The sequence below is a fragment of the Watersipora subatra genome, chromosome 11 (genome assembly GCF_963576615.1).
Source record: "Watersipora subatra chromosome 11, tzWatSuba1.1, whole genome shotgun sequence".
Lineage (NCBI taxonomy): Eukaryota > Metazoa > Bryozoa > Gymnolaemata > Cheilostomatida > Watersiporidae > Watersipora > Watersipora subatra.
Genome location: NC_088718.1, coordinates 10,159,980 through 10,177,960, shown reverse-complemented (window position 1 = coordinate 10,177,960; position 17,981 = coordinate 10,159,980). Strand labels below are relative to the sequence as shown.

The following is a 17,981-nucleotide window of genomic DNA, read 5'->3' as shown; positions in this document are numbered from 1 at the left end:
ATACAAAATAGCTTGCAATTGCATATTTGATTCAAAGGATTTATACCCATCTACCTGCGCTTTAAGCACAGCAATGCATAAAAAGCCTTGCAACAATCTCATATGGTATTTTTAGACTGTTTTTCATTTGCTCAAAATAAATTGTAAATAGCTACTTTGTACAAATTTTCAATACTTACAGTCATTTTTGGTTGCTCCTTGTATTTGTAAAAGTTGAGGTTGTCAAAGTAAACATCGAGTCTAACAAACTCTTCCCGAAAGCCATCTCTGAAAAGTTAAAATGGTAGTCATTCAACCTGATGGTAGTGCATACCTGCAGCAATGACATTGATAGATCATTACACCTATAATAAGTAGCATTATGTATGTCATATTCAACTGAATATTTTGTAGTATAACAATAATTTTTTTAGTTATTGGAAAAACTAAAATGTGTTAATTTTAAAAGAAATCCTATTACATCCTACGCATAAAATTACGTACAAACATTGCACAGGAGTGCATGATTAAGTACAAAGTAAAAGCACTGTGTACATGAAGAGTTAATAGCTCTAAATTTTATATACTCATATGGAAATGCATAACAATTATGCACAACAAATATACATAAGTGCATGCATAGATATTAAGTAGTGTGTATTTAAAAACATGTACACAAAGAGGTAAAGCTGACAACATTCATGCATAAAGATATAACACTCACACATTGTATGAATAATGATATCCATAAACAAACATAGTAACAAACATCATGCATAACAGTGATTACAAGTATCAGGCAGTGTACATTTAAAATTGCTCTGTACACAGGTATACGCAAATGTAATATAACAGAGTTTTATAAGGCCCACTGTGTTGGCAGTATGCATAAGTATACAAATTATTAATGTAAATATGTATTATGTGTGTTTTTATAAATTTTGCAAAGCAAATTAATATAGACGCAGACTGCATCTATGAAACTTAGAAATGTTTATAAGCTTTTCTATTCATAACGTCCCACAATTATGACAACTAGTACTCTGGCAGTCTAAGGTGCCACGAGAGATTGTCAGTTGTGCTGATACAGCACAGAGAAATGAGTGTAAAAAATAGCTATCTGGACAATATTTACTATAATAAGAGCCATGTGTGTTTGTCCGAAGCTAACCTGTCTTGACAAACTGTTGTTTTGCTCACCGCGCTTGCCGGGGGACAACTTCGCAAAACGACAGTTTGTCAAGACAGGCTAGTCCGAAGCCAGCCTAAAAACATTAGAAAAAAATATTGCCTTGTGTGCAAATCAAACTCGATGCATCAGATTCAAAGGCAAGCACACTATTGCTGCACTACTCGATGACCTTGCTGCATCACAAAATAATTAGGAATATAATGATTGCACATGACAATCTTTCACTGCTCACGGGACTGTCATCATACTAGTTTATATAAGTCAAATAATGGAATGAGAACAATCAGCGCAGGTGGTAGCATGTTGAATGTTGAGAGTTTGAATCGCGTAAGATGTAATCTGTTTTTAGCCTTAAGCTCTTATAATAGTAGAGTTTTTAATAAAAAATGATAAAATACTAATGAAATATTCCTTACCTTGAGGAGTCCTCCAATATTCTTCTTAGTAAAGCAGATCTTGTTTTTAGATTTTGAATCAAATAAGGCTAAAAGAACAGAATGATTTTTATAAGTGGTTAAATTAAAGAGAATGTTTGGCTGAGTCTAGTAGCCTCTGCTCACCTGTTTGTTAACTAAGATAAAGGTGGTGATTTTAAAACAAAATACTATTACTTGGATAAGGATATGGGTAAGTTCCAAACTACTGTAAAACCTCTAATTGAACGCCATGTCTATTTTAACCCCCCCTCTATTTGACCGCCACTATAGGAAAAGAGTTTAAAAATGGAGCATCACCCTATAATATATAAGAATATGGGTAAGTTCCAAACTATGTCCAATTTATGTTTGAATTTAAAATTAAATTTGGTTTATTTCAGATGTTTTTATGGTTAAAAATAGGTATCTGGTTTATGTAAAGATGCAGTTTTTGTTCCTCAACAACTTGCCACGTACTGTATTTTGAGATGTATTAAAGTTTTAGTACAAGGGCATAGCATTGTTTGAGTTTGAATAGAAAATATTTTGGCTGCTTTGCTGAGTGATTGTTTTTTCCCTCAAGATTTGTGTGAGCGTTTTGAACATTTGGTTAATAAGAGAACTCGAAAGAACTTTCTGATTTGCCTTTACAAAAATAGTGACAAAATGTACAGAACTCTAAAAGAATTTAAATTTAGTAAAACAAATTAAAAATATTTAGCATTGCTATTTCTTTTACAATTGACTAGTACAACGTATTTTAGCTTTTTGCAAGAAAATTATTCAAAGATCACAGATAATTTGAGCAGTTTAGAAAGAAACTATTTACGTTTGCAACCAGTTAAATAATTAATAATAATAATAATAATAATAATGATTAATAATAATTAATAATTAAAAAGTGCTAAATCTAGCTATTAAAATTTAATCAGTTTTAGTATATATTTTTATTTCATCTAAAATTACCTTAAAAGGTTCATCATAGAGTTTATAGCAGCTCATGTTTGTTGGCAGCAAAAAACGCTCACACCATCATAATGATAGAAAGTTCTAACAGACCTCATAGTTGTTGGATGGCCATTGGCTCGTTGAGATGGTATGCTGGTACTGTGACTCCCAACATGGCAAGGGACACTGGTCTGTGCTACAATTGCCTTGGTCTAAGAGCTCCTCCGCAACAGCCACAGCGCATTCCACTAAAAATATATTAAAGAATGCCATTAAAAGATTACTCACAACACATTTTAAAAGATAGAAACTATAGAACTTTTTCTATCATTTGAGATGTTTTTTTTGTTGTTATAGGTGATTTGATGGCCACAATGTTTCAAGGTTAAAATTGGTAAAATTATGTCAAGATTAAGATAGTCAGAAAAAAGACGTGTTCAGACATCTCCAAAAATGGCATCAATAATCCTGCATATTGTTTATTAATGGTAAATGCGTGGTCTCACCATTATTGGGTACTTACATGGTCACACTGAAGTTAGAGGAAAAAATGGAACATTTCTAAACAATATATCAATAAAATTATTTGAAGCATCTATAAAAATGTTTCTGAAGCTATATTTGCAGTTTTTTTCTAACAATCGTAAAGCATAAACAACGACCATAAAGATGTTTAACACTGCAAATTGAACGCAATAACTAATGACCTTACAAAATGAATAAACAGAAAACACGACTACTGATGTAATTTTTTGAGACGTCTTTTTATTCTGAGCGTTTTCACCGCAATCACATTTTGTCGATTTTAATCTTGAAACAGCCTAGCTGTCATATCACTTAAATCAACAAACAAAATCTCAAATAATAGAAAAGTATTTATATTTTGTAAGAAAATTTTTTTAATTTGATGTACCGTAAACACCCGCGTATAGGACGATACCATGTATAGGACGCAGTAGATATTTGACCCAAAAAACGATGAAAAGGCTGTGTAACTGTGTACAGGATGCTTCTTAATTTTAGTCCTAAATTTCTATTAATTTTTATAGAAATTGTGGTGTTTCATATAAATTTTCGTAAAATCATTTGACGCGTCGAATGATTGGTGACAGAATCGGTTAATGTTAGACGCCTTCCGATGCTGTACAACCAACAATGTTGAATCAAAATTGAAGCAGCACATTACAGACTTCGTCCTCATCCCCGGCAGCGTAACCAGTATTCTGCAACCGATGGATGTCATTGTGAAAAAGCCATTCAAAGCAGCATTAAAGCAGAAATGGGCCGAATGGATGGTTAATGGTGAGCATACTTTCACCAAGGGCGGCAACATGAGGAAAGTTGACATGCCTACGATGTGCCAATGGTGACCACGAGGGTAAATATGGTAAGATTTAAATTTGTATAGTAAATTTGCCTATATTATGATAAATGCATAATTTTTATAATAAAAGTAAAGTATCCATGGATAAGACCCACCTGGGTTTTTAGGTCAACTTCTTAAAAAAAACAGTGCGTCTTAGACGTGGGTATTTACGGTAATTTAATTTCTGCGCTTACATTATAATGAGGTTATTCAATATAGGGATTAATTTTCCAACCTTTTGTACTGTCACAAGTCAGAACATCAGGCGGTCCTCTATAGACTGGGTTGGCACATCCACACCGGGCGATCGTACCTTTCTGCAGGCAGGTCTTAAGACAACCCTAAAGAGATATGTGTAAACACTTTAAGGCTCAACTAGTTATAACTAAAATGTTTTAGTTAATGCTTTCGCTGGTTAAATTATTTTTCTACTGAAACCTAATTACATATTCAGGAACCTTAATATTAAACAATGGTGCGAATAAATCGCTGTAACCTTTAAATCACATGATCTATGAACAAGATTCTGGTGCCAAATTAATCAGCATCAATTTTTCCAGAAATATTGTTTTGCTAAACCTTCGTGGCTCTTGCCTATATGCAGATGCTGTGCCGAGCCAAACTACGGAAGCTTTGGATACACAAGCTTTGACTAAGGGATACATAGGGATCATATTGGATTCTGCAGTTTAAACCCTTTTTGGATATTAAAGAATTTTTGTTTATCGTTCAACTGTATAAATACACTTGCTAGTTCCTTGTATTGTGAGAGATTATCATGAGTAATCAGTACATGCATAGTTATCCAGTGAGGATGTGAGGTGTGTAGCGCATTTACTTTTGCGTCTGGTGCCCAGAGCTTGATACCCAATAAGAGTAATCTTTTTTCTTAACACTTTTAGCATGGCTTAGGACAAACGGACAATGCTCTTATTAATAGTAAATAATAAAAAAAGCAAAAGAATTTTTATGTGCTGTTGATAGTAAAATTTTTGACCAACATTATCAGCAACTAGGTAATAACTTCTTCAGAGGTGATAGTAGATTGGAGTAGATATCTGAAGTCGATCAACTAATATTTTAATACAATCTTCTGCTATTGGCAACTAATATATAATATGGTATAGCATCATAAAATATGATATAAATAATTTATCATACTAAAAAATCCACTGTCATACAGCCCACGACCAAAGTGATATTGGAAAAAAGAAAGGGTACTGATGGTTGAGAAATCAATATTAGCAGTCAAATGGCACTGCAGTGCAATAAGATAACTGCAATGGTAGCTGTAATGTACTGGGTGTGGGTGTTATTATATACAACAAATAGCAATAATGAAAGGAAAAGATTATATGTTTTTATCTCTCCTCCTGCAATAGGAGAAATGCAATATTGGCCAGTATTACAAGTAAAATGCACTGACATTATTAGAATAACCAATATTATTAATATAGTAATAATATAAAACTAATGCACAATTTTGTTTACATTTCAAAATGTCATAGCTAACAATATCACGAAGTTGTGATATTTATATAGATTTTTATAAAATCTGTACTACGTAGTCATCGTTCTGTAGTCATCCAAACTTTTAATTAATTATTGTAATAATCTCATAAGAACCGTTAGAAAAAATATCATCATCATTTCTTTTGCTTACAGTGCGTTGGACATCAGTTAGAATTCCAAAGTACTCAAAAGTTTCCAAAATGTCCGTTACTTTGAAATCGGCAAAAATGAAACGATTTCAGTACTCCTACGTTAATTACAGAAACCTTCGGCAATGCTATAGACTGGTGAAATGTGCACATTATTTCTTTCGTGAAATGCGCACGACTTAATCGTTCTATTCTCTGTTGCTCAGCGTTTTAATTTCCGGTCTTAACTTTGATAAAAGTGAGGATTAGCAAGTTTTAATAACGATTTTCAGCCAAATAAATCTGTCTATTTATGCATAATCCGATCAGATGGGTTAGTTTTAGAAATTTTCGGTAACCTTTCTAAGGCCTGGTAACATATCTAAATAGGTTTATATGCGTTTTGTATCATTATTATACTTAAACGGCTTTACTGAAAAATAGTTAAATTTGTTGATAAGATTTCGTAACAAGGGTTTGGTGACAGCCGTTAATGGATAATTTTTCAGGAGTTGTGTGCACATGTGCATTTATCATAAGTCTCCCAAACCAATCGCTTCGCTCGTGTTTGGTCGTGGGAAGATAAATATAATATGTAAATAATAATACAATATAAAATAATAGAATACAGTAAAACCTAATATAGTACAGCATAGCACCGCACACACCACAACAGGCAACATAATACAATATATAAATCAATATAGTTCAAAAACCATTATCTAACATAATATAACACAATATAATACCATATAAAAATAAATATTTAAGGACATCACAGATTATTTTTGTTGTAACAAATATTTTGTACAAGGTGGTTTATTGAAATAAGTTAACTTATATAAGTTAACTTATATACTAGAACTATTTGAAGCAAGAAATGAAGGTTTTCATCGACATTTGCTAAGCTTAAACCTTTGGCATTCCATTGGAAAGACAATATTTTATCTAGTAGTATTATTTTTAGTATAAAAATTTTTAACGATATTAATTTAAACCCGTATATTGGCTATACTACCAACGATATACAAAATATTAAGTGTTGTATTTAAATACACAAAATATATATTAGAATACATTTGTATATTCTAAAAATGTATTCAAATATAAGTACATTTAAAAACATACTTTAAATGTATTTAAATACAAATTGCATTTGTACAAGTTTTGTGTTGTATTTAAAAGCATTTACAGAATGATTTTAAAAGATTTTATTGTTTAAAACAAACAATCACTTCAACTGCACCTGTTGAGTATAGTTTCCTGGATAGTATTCATGGAGAGAACCATCAGCAGGTCTTTTGCTCTGATGAGTACAGTTGGTGTACATCTCTCCATCTAGTCTCTCTAGCTCCACCTGCAGTATATTATTTACAGTAATGTCTGTCTGTAATTGAAATTAGGAGATACGATCATATGCTGTATAAATATTCAGTATACATCATTGACTGCAAAAAGCTGACCATTGAAATACATATATGTTACTAGCTACTATAATTATGTTGTTACCAGCTTAAATAACTACATGTATATGTTACTAGTATGATAGTAGCTCAGGCATCTAGAGAGATTGTCGTGTGTATTAACTATATGCATAATTATTTTATCGGATGCAGCAAGGTGATCGAGATGATAGGGCGCTTGGATGGAAATACGAAAATCTAAATTTGAGTCTCGCGTGGCAATCTTTGCCCTAACACTTTTAGCATCACTTGGGGCAGACGAATAGAGGCAGCTTTTGATATAGTACAGATTTCAACTTCAGAACCTTAAAATCACTTGCAATCAAAGAATCTACAACATTAAACTACTTAAAGCAACAATAACTGAGCGAGTCCTAGGGCTAACGACCTCAAATACTTTCTTAAACATTTTTATGTTTGTAAATTAATGAACAGAAAGGTTCTAAGTTTGTTTAAAAATGACACTGATACACTCATCTTCTGCTTGTTGAAAATAACGTGAACTGTTCGTTATAATTATATGCAACAATTTCATCATTTTTGTTATATAGCACTGAAGAGTGAACAGATCACCTTCAATAATTTATAAATTGATATATATCCAATATTTCTGTGGTTTGAAAAATATGGTCTAACCTCCTTACTTTGTGTCAAAGTTAGATTCAACTCTAGGTTGCTTGGTTGGTACTGTATAAGAATATAAAGTACTGTATTGAGATGTGCACTGCATATTGAGGCTAAGATATAGTGTATTTAGTCATAATGTTGACTACATTTTTGTATGAAGCAACGACAATTGTACCAACCTTGCATGGAAGGTTCTCTCCATTCTGAATAGAATACTGTACCACATATCACGTTTTTAACAAGATGTTTATGTTGTATTTAATAATTACTGATCGATGCAATTTATCAGATAATTATTTTAAAACTTTGAGAGAATTACTTTGTTTTACAAAAACCAACTTTCAGAGCCTTTAAATACTTACATATTTGACAGCTATGTCACTTTTAGTTCCTGGAGCAATGTTGAACCCTTCCTCAGCTACAAGGGGAGTTTCTCCTTGTCTGTGAAGAAGAACTCTGACACCGGCTTGAGCGCTCAATGCTGGCATGTACATTGGCTGATTGATGAAGAGGGTGAGGCTTAAACCTGCAATATATAACCTTATACCGTCATGTTTTCTTGCTTTTTGTCAAGCGTGTTATGACCTCAAACTACATGAAAAAAAGTTCCTTGAACAAAAGGTACAAAAACTGATCTCCTGTATCTCTTCTGCCTCTGCATCATGCAATTAAGTATAAGCAATTATTTAGCATTAAATATCATTTGATTATAAAAAAGCTGGTTTGTAACTTTATGCCTTTTTTAAGTGATATATAATCTATGCACAGTTTTTGTCATCTTCCTTATGTTTTAAAATATTGCTTTTAAAAAGGTTAGCTGAAAAAAACATAATAAAGTAACAAATATCAAAAGAGATGAAAAAAACCTCTGACTCATCAACTAAATTTAAAATGATTCCTTACAGTTTTATAAATTACTCTCCTTACAGCTTATGAGCTTACAGGCATTTTTAAAGCTACCGAAAAAAATTGATAAACCGGTTTAGTAGGAATTCATACATTAAAGTTCAACTTCAATTATGACCACATCTCTACAATTTTTTTCGCATACAACATGAATTTTGTGTGCCCAATTGTTTCAACAATCGAAGTCATTTTGAACATACATGTTTGATTTTCAAAATCACATGTTGAAGTACCGCAAAATGGCATCAAAATTCTCAAAAGAAAAGATGATGACATATGTGATAGGATGAGTAACAGATACTCGATAGGTAAGCTAAAGCACATTTGAAAAGCACAATTTGCTCAACTCTAACTACTCCAAATGCGCACATGTGAGCACACTCTGAAAATCTAAGTATACTAATAGGGGATAATTAGTTTATTATAATAACTAGTTAAATGTTTCTTTTAAAATAATAGTTATAGCCTCAACATAGTCTAATATTATAATCACCGGTACCCTGGCAGTCTAGTGTACCACAAGCGATCATCAGGTGTAATATTTATATCAGCAATTTTTCCAAGATGTTAATGAGGGGTTCATCGGTGCAGATGATAGTGTGCCAGCTGAAAAACTGAATGATGGGTGTTCAAATCCAGAATGATGCAATATTTTTTGTGAAACTTTAACTGTATCGACTGGTGGATATGGCTTCTACTACAGAAAAGATTTAATAAGGATGTTATATATTACATTTAATGTTATATTTAATAAGGATTAAACTAACATTCTCACTAAAAATGTTAGCTTAATTTAATGTTGGTAAGCGTGCTTCGTAGCAAGCTTTTAAAATAGAAATGACTAAAGCGCGGAAAATGTCTAAAATGGAATAGCTTGTGCTGCATTTTTTTCTTGCACAGCAAGTGCAAGCGTAGTTTCCATCTTTTGCATTAATGAAACATTTAATAAGTATTTGTGAGTACAAAACCCGCTTGACTAGCAAAGTTCTGCTGTTTTTATCTTGAGAACGGCTTGCGGATAATGTCGACTTGCGGATCGGAAGCATAGTGCATCTAACTAGCAAATAATAATCTGTTGCCCATTGAAAATGGTTATGTAGTGTTCATCTCTCTTGTTGGATTCACAATGTTGGGTTCAGCAGGATACTTGTATTAAACACACCGTATTCCGCTCCTGGACTGACGATCTTTGCAAACTTCCCATCCATGCCGCTGTTGAAAGTATAGCAATTGCCATATTTTCGATCATAGAATTGGTAGAAATCCCTGCAACATACAGAACTCCAATTACTAATATGCTATGCTCTATTACCAATGCCATATGACTGCATTAGCTCTACTTTAATACAACTACCATACATATGAATATTAGACAAGCTCCATTCGTTCGGTAATAGAATAACTACTTAATGAATTTGAGTAACTTACCTGGAAAGCTAGACCTTTAATAAATGTTTACTAAAACAACATCCGCATTTTGGGCCAGCTAAACAATTGCTACACATAACTGTCAACAGTGCTAATTATTAGCCTCTTGCAAGCGCTTCAGTGTCAGTATCTTCATCAATGTAAAAACTATTGGGACAATGAACCTGCGTATTCCGTGTAGTTAAATGATTATGCTTGTTACCTCTAGATCTTGAGGGCCCAAGATCAATTCCAGCATCGTACGGAACTTTTATTGCTTGATAACAATTGCTATAACTGGACAGAGGGTTTAACAAAAAGACAGACACTGAGATTTATAGATATAGTTTTATGTTTTATTTCTTGACATCTAGAATACCTGAACAGTAGTTCATGAGCTTCATTGAGGGATCTGTAAAGGTTAGAGTGCTTTAGTGTTACTTTATTGAGTCTAACATCACAGCTTATAAGATAAGTCTGTCAATGTATATTTAAGTTTTTCTATGATTTAAAATTACTACAATAACATATTAGATTTGGTACTATTTATTATACTGCATGGTAGTAGTGTAAAAGATACTGTAACATAATATGTTATAATAATATTACTTAAGGTATCTGTGTTATATAATATACATGTAGCATAATAAATTCTAGTATAACATAACATAATAACATATATTATAACATGATATGATCAAAACAACATAATATGGCTTCATATTGTATCATATCACATTATATGGTATTGCATTATCAAAGTATTTTAAAATATATTATATTATTATATGATGTTGAGAGTATATTTTGACTTTGTACTAATTCAGAGTCAGACAGCTCTATTTCATACATATTAAAAGTAAAAAATGTCTCATGTAATACAAGACAAGACAACTTCTAGTACAAAATTTCTGACATAGAAAAATGACTGTTAGAGCTTAAGGAAACTCACTGAGGTCCACATGTTGTTCCTAAAAAAATGCATTCTTGCAACATCTCTTGAATCTCATGGCCATAGCCTGTAATCATAAATAAAGTTGGGAAGTCTGTAGAAAAATATGGGCACTGTTGCTAGTTGGAGTAGATGAACTGTCAAAATTCATGCTATTAAAAAATCTATAGCACTCCAATAGCTAGAACTAATATATTTGCTCAAACCATTGTTTTTTTATGTTGAGCTCTATGTGTTCATATGTTAAAGTAAATCTGTATGGCTCCAGTTACTGCAAAATTTTTAGCTTACATTCTGCTGATTGTAAAAATGTTTTGATCTCGGACAGTTGAATTTCCGAAAGGTAGCAATATCTTGAAAACAAATAACAACGAAACTAGTTGGTAGTTCATCATATCACAATCTTGTCTACCGATATTATATGCTAATTTTATTTATTATAGACAAATCTACATATTGACCGTTGTCTGTCTGTTTGATTTTTTAGTCACAGAGCATAGATGAGTAAACATTAATTATTTTTTATTCAAGTAAATTTAGCCCAGCAGCAGACATGCAGTATCTTTGACAAGAACAGTAGAAAAACATAATGTAGAGCTTGTGGATGGTTTCATTCCATTTTCACCATTCCAGCTTGTGGAATGGTGAAATAAATCTTGATCTAAGCCAGTTTTTTTCCTGTATACAGTAGACCCCCACCATAGAACATTAAGTCGTTTCAGTGTTGGCATCATATGACAAAAATTTTGTATAGAGTGTTATGGAGACTCACAGAAATTATCTAATGTGAACACCTTTGGTAAAAAACATCAAAACTTTATATACGTACTTACTATGTATAGTATATTAACCTTAGTAGCTATATTACCTATAGTAACCTTAATGTGTTTAGTGTATTTAGTGGTTGTGATCTGCAATAAAATGTAATATTACAATGTACTACGTGCAGAGTTTTTACAGTAGAGAGTTCTTACCTTCGAGACAGGTGTGCAATATGAATGTTGAATTTAATTTAAAGGACAATAGCTAACTAAACACTCACTTGAAGCTAAGTTTTAGTATGGTATGTATTTGACTAAATTAAGCTATAGTTTTGTAACCGTCTTAGTTAGTCGTCTCACGGAGAATGCTGAACGAAGAGAGGGAGAGAGTGCATTGCATCTCTCTCAAGCATTGTGGGACAGATTTCAGCAAAAAGTATATCAACATTTTTATGATTCCGACGTATTTGGCACACTAACCACCAAATTTGAATTTCAAAAGTTGTTTTTGTTGATGTCGTATGGCAAAGAAATGTTGTAATTAGGGGACAAAAAACATCGTGTTCTACATCGTAAGACAAAAAACCCATAAAACAGAGACGTTGTAACCCGAGGGTTCATTGTACTGTGCTTAAATGATAGCTGTTAACAATGTTTTATTAGACCAACTCAAGATGTGAAATATCGGTAACTAGTCAAAGTAATGAAAGGTTTTGATATAAATCTGACTTACAAATAAAACAACTGCTAATTCATGCTGTTGAGAAGTTGAGCAACTAAAATCTCCAAAATCTAAAACATTTCTGTCACTACAACCTACAATCCACTATTCCCACACTTATGCAATATGCAATACAATCCCACACTTATGCAATATGCGATACAATCCCACACTTATGCAATATGCAATACAATCCCACACTTATGCAATATGCAATACAATCCCACACTTATGCAATACTATTAGATTCTTAAAATTTAAAGCACTTCTGCTCAACTCACTCAACAATTTGTGATTTCTTCTCATTTCTGTTTGTTTCGTGTCACGTCTTCTCATTTTTGTTTTAATATATAGAGAATAGCTTTTGTTAGTAATTATTAATGCCAATAACAAGTTATATAATACATCTGTACATGCATACATATATTAAGTTTATTTCTCTAGCAACAGAAGCACAACTAGTACACCTAGCATACCTTGAAGCACTTCTGGTGTGGAGTAGGCGCTGATGTAGTGGGTAAGATTAAGAAGAATAGTGCTGTCGGCTGACGTCTCTCCAACATTCGCAAACCAAGTCTGTTGTGAGAGGTTCGTAATATTCGGTCTTTGATAAAATTCATTCTGAAACACGAAATGCGATAAAAATCAGCAGTTTTCATTTGTTCGGGTTATAAGCTTTAACATATATATGCTTTACATATGTTAAGCCTTAATATGGGCTATACGTAAGCTATAACAGTGTTAGCGTTAGGCTTTAACAAGATTCATGTATAAGCTTTATCTACTTTAAACTTGAAATTAGAATACATAAAATAAATAAGATTCAAAATCGCTGAAAGCCTGATTTTTTTCAGCCATTTGCAGTTTCCAAAATGGATCATGTCGAAAAATGCTGTGTTGATTTTTCTTCCAAATGAGAAAATTTATCAATAGGCCTACAAGTTTTGGCAATGAGTAGGTTAAATGTTTTTCAAAAATCCCTCTAGTGCTAAAATTCAGTATTTCAACAGTCTATTAAAGTTTAATTTGTTCATTTGATAAAAAGTTAATATTTAAACCTTGAAACTTTAGTTTTTAAATGTCTAATATACAAATTAAAAAAACAAATCTTTTCAATTTTATGTTGCTCACTTATTTAATTCAATGTTTTTCTGAGTAAAACTAATATAAAATTTTATTGGTAAGAAATATCATTTTTAAATAACTCCAGTTGAGTAGCTCTATGGATAGTATTACTGAAAAGAGAAAAACTTTAGCTTATTTTATTTTTTTTAGTGATATTGGAAGATATTTTACAAAAAAGCATTATTTTTAGAAGATGTTTGAACTGAATTACATACACTATGAATAGTATATTAGAAAAAACAAAATGCCTTTTTCTTTCAAAATTTTCCTAAGTTATACTGGTATATAAGATATTATTTTGCAAAACGAGTTCTCAAACAGTTTGAGATTTTGCAAATCTCAAACTAATAACTCTATGAATAGTATTGCCGAGAATGGCTTGCTTTAAATTAGGTCAGCCAGTACAACGAGTTAATTGGAAAATGATCAACAAAAAATTTGATGAGTTGTCATATCTTAGCAATCTAAATACAAACCCTTGGAGCCACACCTGACCATGAATACAAACAACTTTAATTTAATGTAAAATATTGTACGACAATATTTTTAATATTTGTGCCCTAAATAATTTCTCAGCCATTTTCTAGTTATCTGCTTCTATTTTCAGTTAATGCTATATTGCAGAGGTATTTTAATAAACATCTTTCATCTTTTAGATTAGTGATTAATGGAGAACAAACCTTTTTCATAGTTTATTTGAAAAACTCACGTAGATAATAAATGACTAGCTACAAGTTAGCCAATTACTCATAGATTAGTTTTTAAATAAACTCTGCATCAGTAAGATTAGAAAACTTAAACAATCAAGTGAAATCCTTACAAAACTGATTTTAGAAACATTGCTAAACACGGAGAATAATATTGTAGGAATTTTAGAGTTATCTTCCTATGTACAAGAAGTCCAGCACATTACCCAATATGTTTCATGATGTATTATCCTGTATTATTATTGTATCTGTTGTATCTATCATAATATTAGTCTGTGTAAATTATTTCATATGTACATAGTTTGAACACTATTTTTATTACTATTTCTGTGTGCCTAGGCCAGGCAGAAAATATATACATATATATATTTTTTTTTTCTTGCCAACTCGAGTTGCTGAGTTGTACAACTCGGCCTGGGTTTTTGATGAACTCGAGTTGTGTTACAAAACTAACACGGGTTTGTAAAAAAAGGAAAGTGAGTAATTGGGATGTCTCATTTACAGAACATTTACAGAAATTTAATAATAATAATAATTTAAATATATAGACACATTTAAATTATATATATTGGCGATATTTGCGCATAATTATTTCTATAAATATAACGAGACAAAAACAATTGTAGAATGTAAAAAGCAAACTAAAAAACCATCTATGTGGGAGCCGGGCAACTTCTTTTTCAAATGAAAAAAGAGTTATCTCTCTAGAACTTGACAAGAAACTGACTGAACACTAAAAATGAACATAGAAATTATTTCAACGGCGTTTAATGATGCACCAAAAAAAATTCCATATAGAAAATATAGCTAGAGAAAATGAAATGATGGGATGTTCTCAAGCCGAGTTGTTGAACTCGAGTTGCTGTTGAAAGAACTCGGCCTGGATTTTTGATGAACTTGAGTTGTCTAACTCGAGTTGTACAACTCGAGTTATATTTACTAACTCGAGTTTGTAAATATAACTCAAGTTGTACAACTCGAGTTGCAAACTCGGGACACTATAATTCGCCATTAGCTCTAGTTTTACAGTACATAGGGCCTACATACATAGTTTAATTTCTATTAGCTAAAGGGTGCCTATTGATGTACCATTGTTAATATAACCAGATCTACGGTTATACTACCGTAATACCAATATATTGCACCTTAATTTTACAAAGTCGCGTTCCGTGTTCACAACTTGAGTCGTGCGACTCGAGTTGTACAACTCGAGTTGTGAACACGCAATGCGAGGCACTATAAGGCGCCATACAGCTAGTATATATGCACCTGAGACCATCCAACACATCGTCAGTGGATGCAAGCAGCTAGCAGGAAATGCATACACTGAGCGGCATAATCATGTCCCAGGTGTTGTGTATAGAAGTCTATGTGATGAATATGGCCTTAATAAACCACAACACTGGTGGGAAGCTCCTGATAAGGTCAATGAAAATGACCGCGCTAAGATCCTCTGGGACTTCTACATCCGGACTGACAAGCATGTCCTAGCAAACCAACCAGATATAGTGGTGGTGGACAAGGAGAACAAGAAAGCTACTATAATAGATATAGCAGTTACCCAATGACTACAATATAGACAGCAAAGAAAAAGAAAAGGTAGAGAAATATCGCCCTCTTGGGGAAGAGATTGAAAAATGCTGGGATGTAAGAACAACTGTAATTCCAGTAGTCATTGGGGCACTGGGCGCAATAACACAGGCGCATAAAATGTGGCTTGCCCAAATACCAACAGCAATCAACTCAGATGAGTTGCAGAAAGTGCGCTATTGGGAACAGCTAAGATCTTGAGGCGAGTGCTCAAACTCCCAGGTCTCTGGTAGGAGACCCGAGTTAGAGCAGAAACTACCACCCATACGGGTTAACCGGGTGAGGAAGCAAATATTTATATATATATATATATTTTTATATACATATATATATATTTATATATATATATATATATTCTGTTTGGCCAATATTCTGTTTATATATATCTGATATTGTGCCAATATATAATATATAATATATCATTATATATAATAATATATAATATGTGGGCAGAATATATATATAATGTATACTCTGCGAATATATATATAGACACATATCTAAAAACACATGTATATATATTTAAAAACATGTATATATATATCTAAAAATATAAGGATATATATACATGTATATATATGTTATATATATATACATTATGTATATATATATATAACACATACAATCATTTTCTCTGAGAAGAAGGCTAGAACACACCATGTCTTGAATGACTTCGAGTTTCTCTTCATCAATACTTCCAATTGCACGCTTTTTCCTTTTCAGACTTTGTCCTTCAGTAGTTGCAGACACATTAGGAGAGTCTGTTGTTGTCTGGCTGGTAGAATCGGCAGCACTAGTCTGCAGAACGCTGCTTTCAGTACTTGCACTATCAGTACTAGCTTCAGTAGTTACTGGTGTTCTGCTGCCTGTACCAGGAGCAACTGGCATATTGGGATTTGTTGTCGTTTCGTACCATGCTGGAACCCACCAAGGAATATAAAGAGGAGCCTCTGTTGGATGCCGATCTGTAAGTAATGTCTAACGCTTTTAATAATAAGTTGAAACAGCTTCGTATACGCATGACTGTTTATAGAGCGAAAGCAAGCTGATTTTGAACAATAAATACAATTGCTGTTCAAAACGAGTGTGATCACATTGAAACAAATCTAGCAACCAAGATTATTAGTTTTTTTCCAACCTATATGTAATTTTCTAGTCGATATATAATTTTCTGATCTATATGTAATATATAGATCAGGTTAGCGCGGAGTAATCTTGAACACCAAAAAGACCCTACTATATAGTGATCATGAAGCATAGGGCAAATCAGGACATGCAGACTGCTTCGATGTGGCTATGGGTTCCTATGATGGAGCAGAAATATGCGAACTGGTTGGCTGCTTTATGCTACATCAGATAAACCAGATCACGAAAGAGACTTTTGGATTATACCGAGATGATGGACTTGGCGTAGTGAGAGCAACTCCTAAACAAACTGAGAAGCTCAAGAAAAATCTGTGCACATTATTCCGTCGATATGGACTGAAAATAACTGTAGATGCAAATAAAAGCACCATTGACTTTTTGGATATATCCTTAGATCTACAGAATGAATTATATAGACTCTTCAGCAAGCCCAATAATACGCCTAGATATGTGCCCACAAGATCTAACCACCCACCCTCCATCATCAAAAACATTCCAGCATCAGTCAACCTGCGCCTCTTCACAATATCATCCAATCAAGATATATTTATACAAAATACGAAAGAACACCAAGAAGCCCTTAATAGAAGTGGATACCATCATAAATTGACATTTAGTGAGACTGCAACATCACATAACACCCCAACCAAACGCAGGAAAAATATACTTTGGTATAACCCCCTTTTCTCTAAAGATTTTGCCACCAATATAGGAAAGCTTTTCTTCAGAGCTCTGAGGGAAGAATTTCCCAAAGATCACAAGCTTTATTCGTTATTTAACAGAAACAATGTAAAACTTAGCTATAGCTGCATGAAGAATATTGGATAGATTATTGCAAATAACAACAAAGCGCAGCTATCAAACGAAAAGCCAACAGCAACATGCAACTGTCGAGACAAAGATACATGTCCACTGCCAAATGCATGCACGTCCAGTTCTGTCATCTATCAGGCTACAGTTATGACCAACGTACCTGATGCTGCCAAACAAACATATGTTGGCTTGACAGAGGGCCCATTCAAGAAAAGATATTAC

At 32.8% G+C, this 17,981-nt stretch overlaps 1 protein-coding gene across 1 annotated transcript in view; it reads right to left on the bottom strand.

The window, feature by feature from the left end:
• LOC137407807 (amiloride-sensitive sodium channel subunit beta-like) overlaps window positions 1–17,981 on the bottom strand; it is a 32,180-nt gene that overhangs the window by 3,253 nt on the left and 10,946 nt on the right. Inside the window, exons 4-14 of the mRNA XM_068094188.1 lie at window positions 16,683–16,765; window positions 16,458–16,598; window positions 12,855–12,999; window positions 10,897–10,963; window positions 9,700–9,803; window positions 7,994–8,157; window positions 6,788–6,898; window positions 4,137–4,242; window positions 2,647–2,783; window positions 1,588–1,655; window positions 180–267 (exon numbers count right to left, since the gene is read on the bottom strand). Coding sequence (XP_067950289.1) covers window positions 180–267; window positions 1,588–1,655; window positions 2,647–2,783; window positions 4,137–4,242; window positions 6,788–6,898; window positions 7,994–8,157; window positions 9,700–9,803; window positions 10,897–10,963; window positions 12,855–12,999; window positions 16,458–16,598; window positions 16,683–16,765 — 1,214 coding nt within the window. The remainder of the gene's footprint in view (window positions 1–179; window positions 268–1,587; window positions 1,656–2,646; window positions 2,784–4,136; window positions 4,243–6,787; window positions 6,899–7,993; window positions 8,158–9,699; window positions 9,804–10,896; window positions 10,964–12,854; window positions 13,000–16,457; window positions 16,599–16,682; window positions 16,766–17,981) is intronic.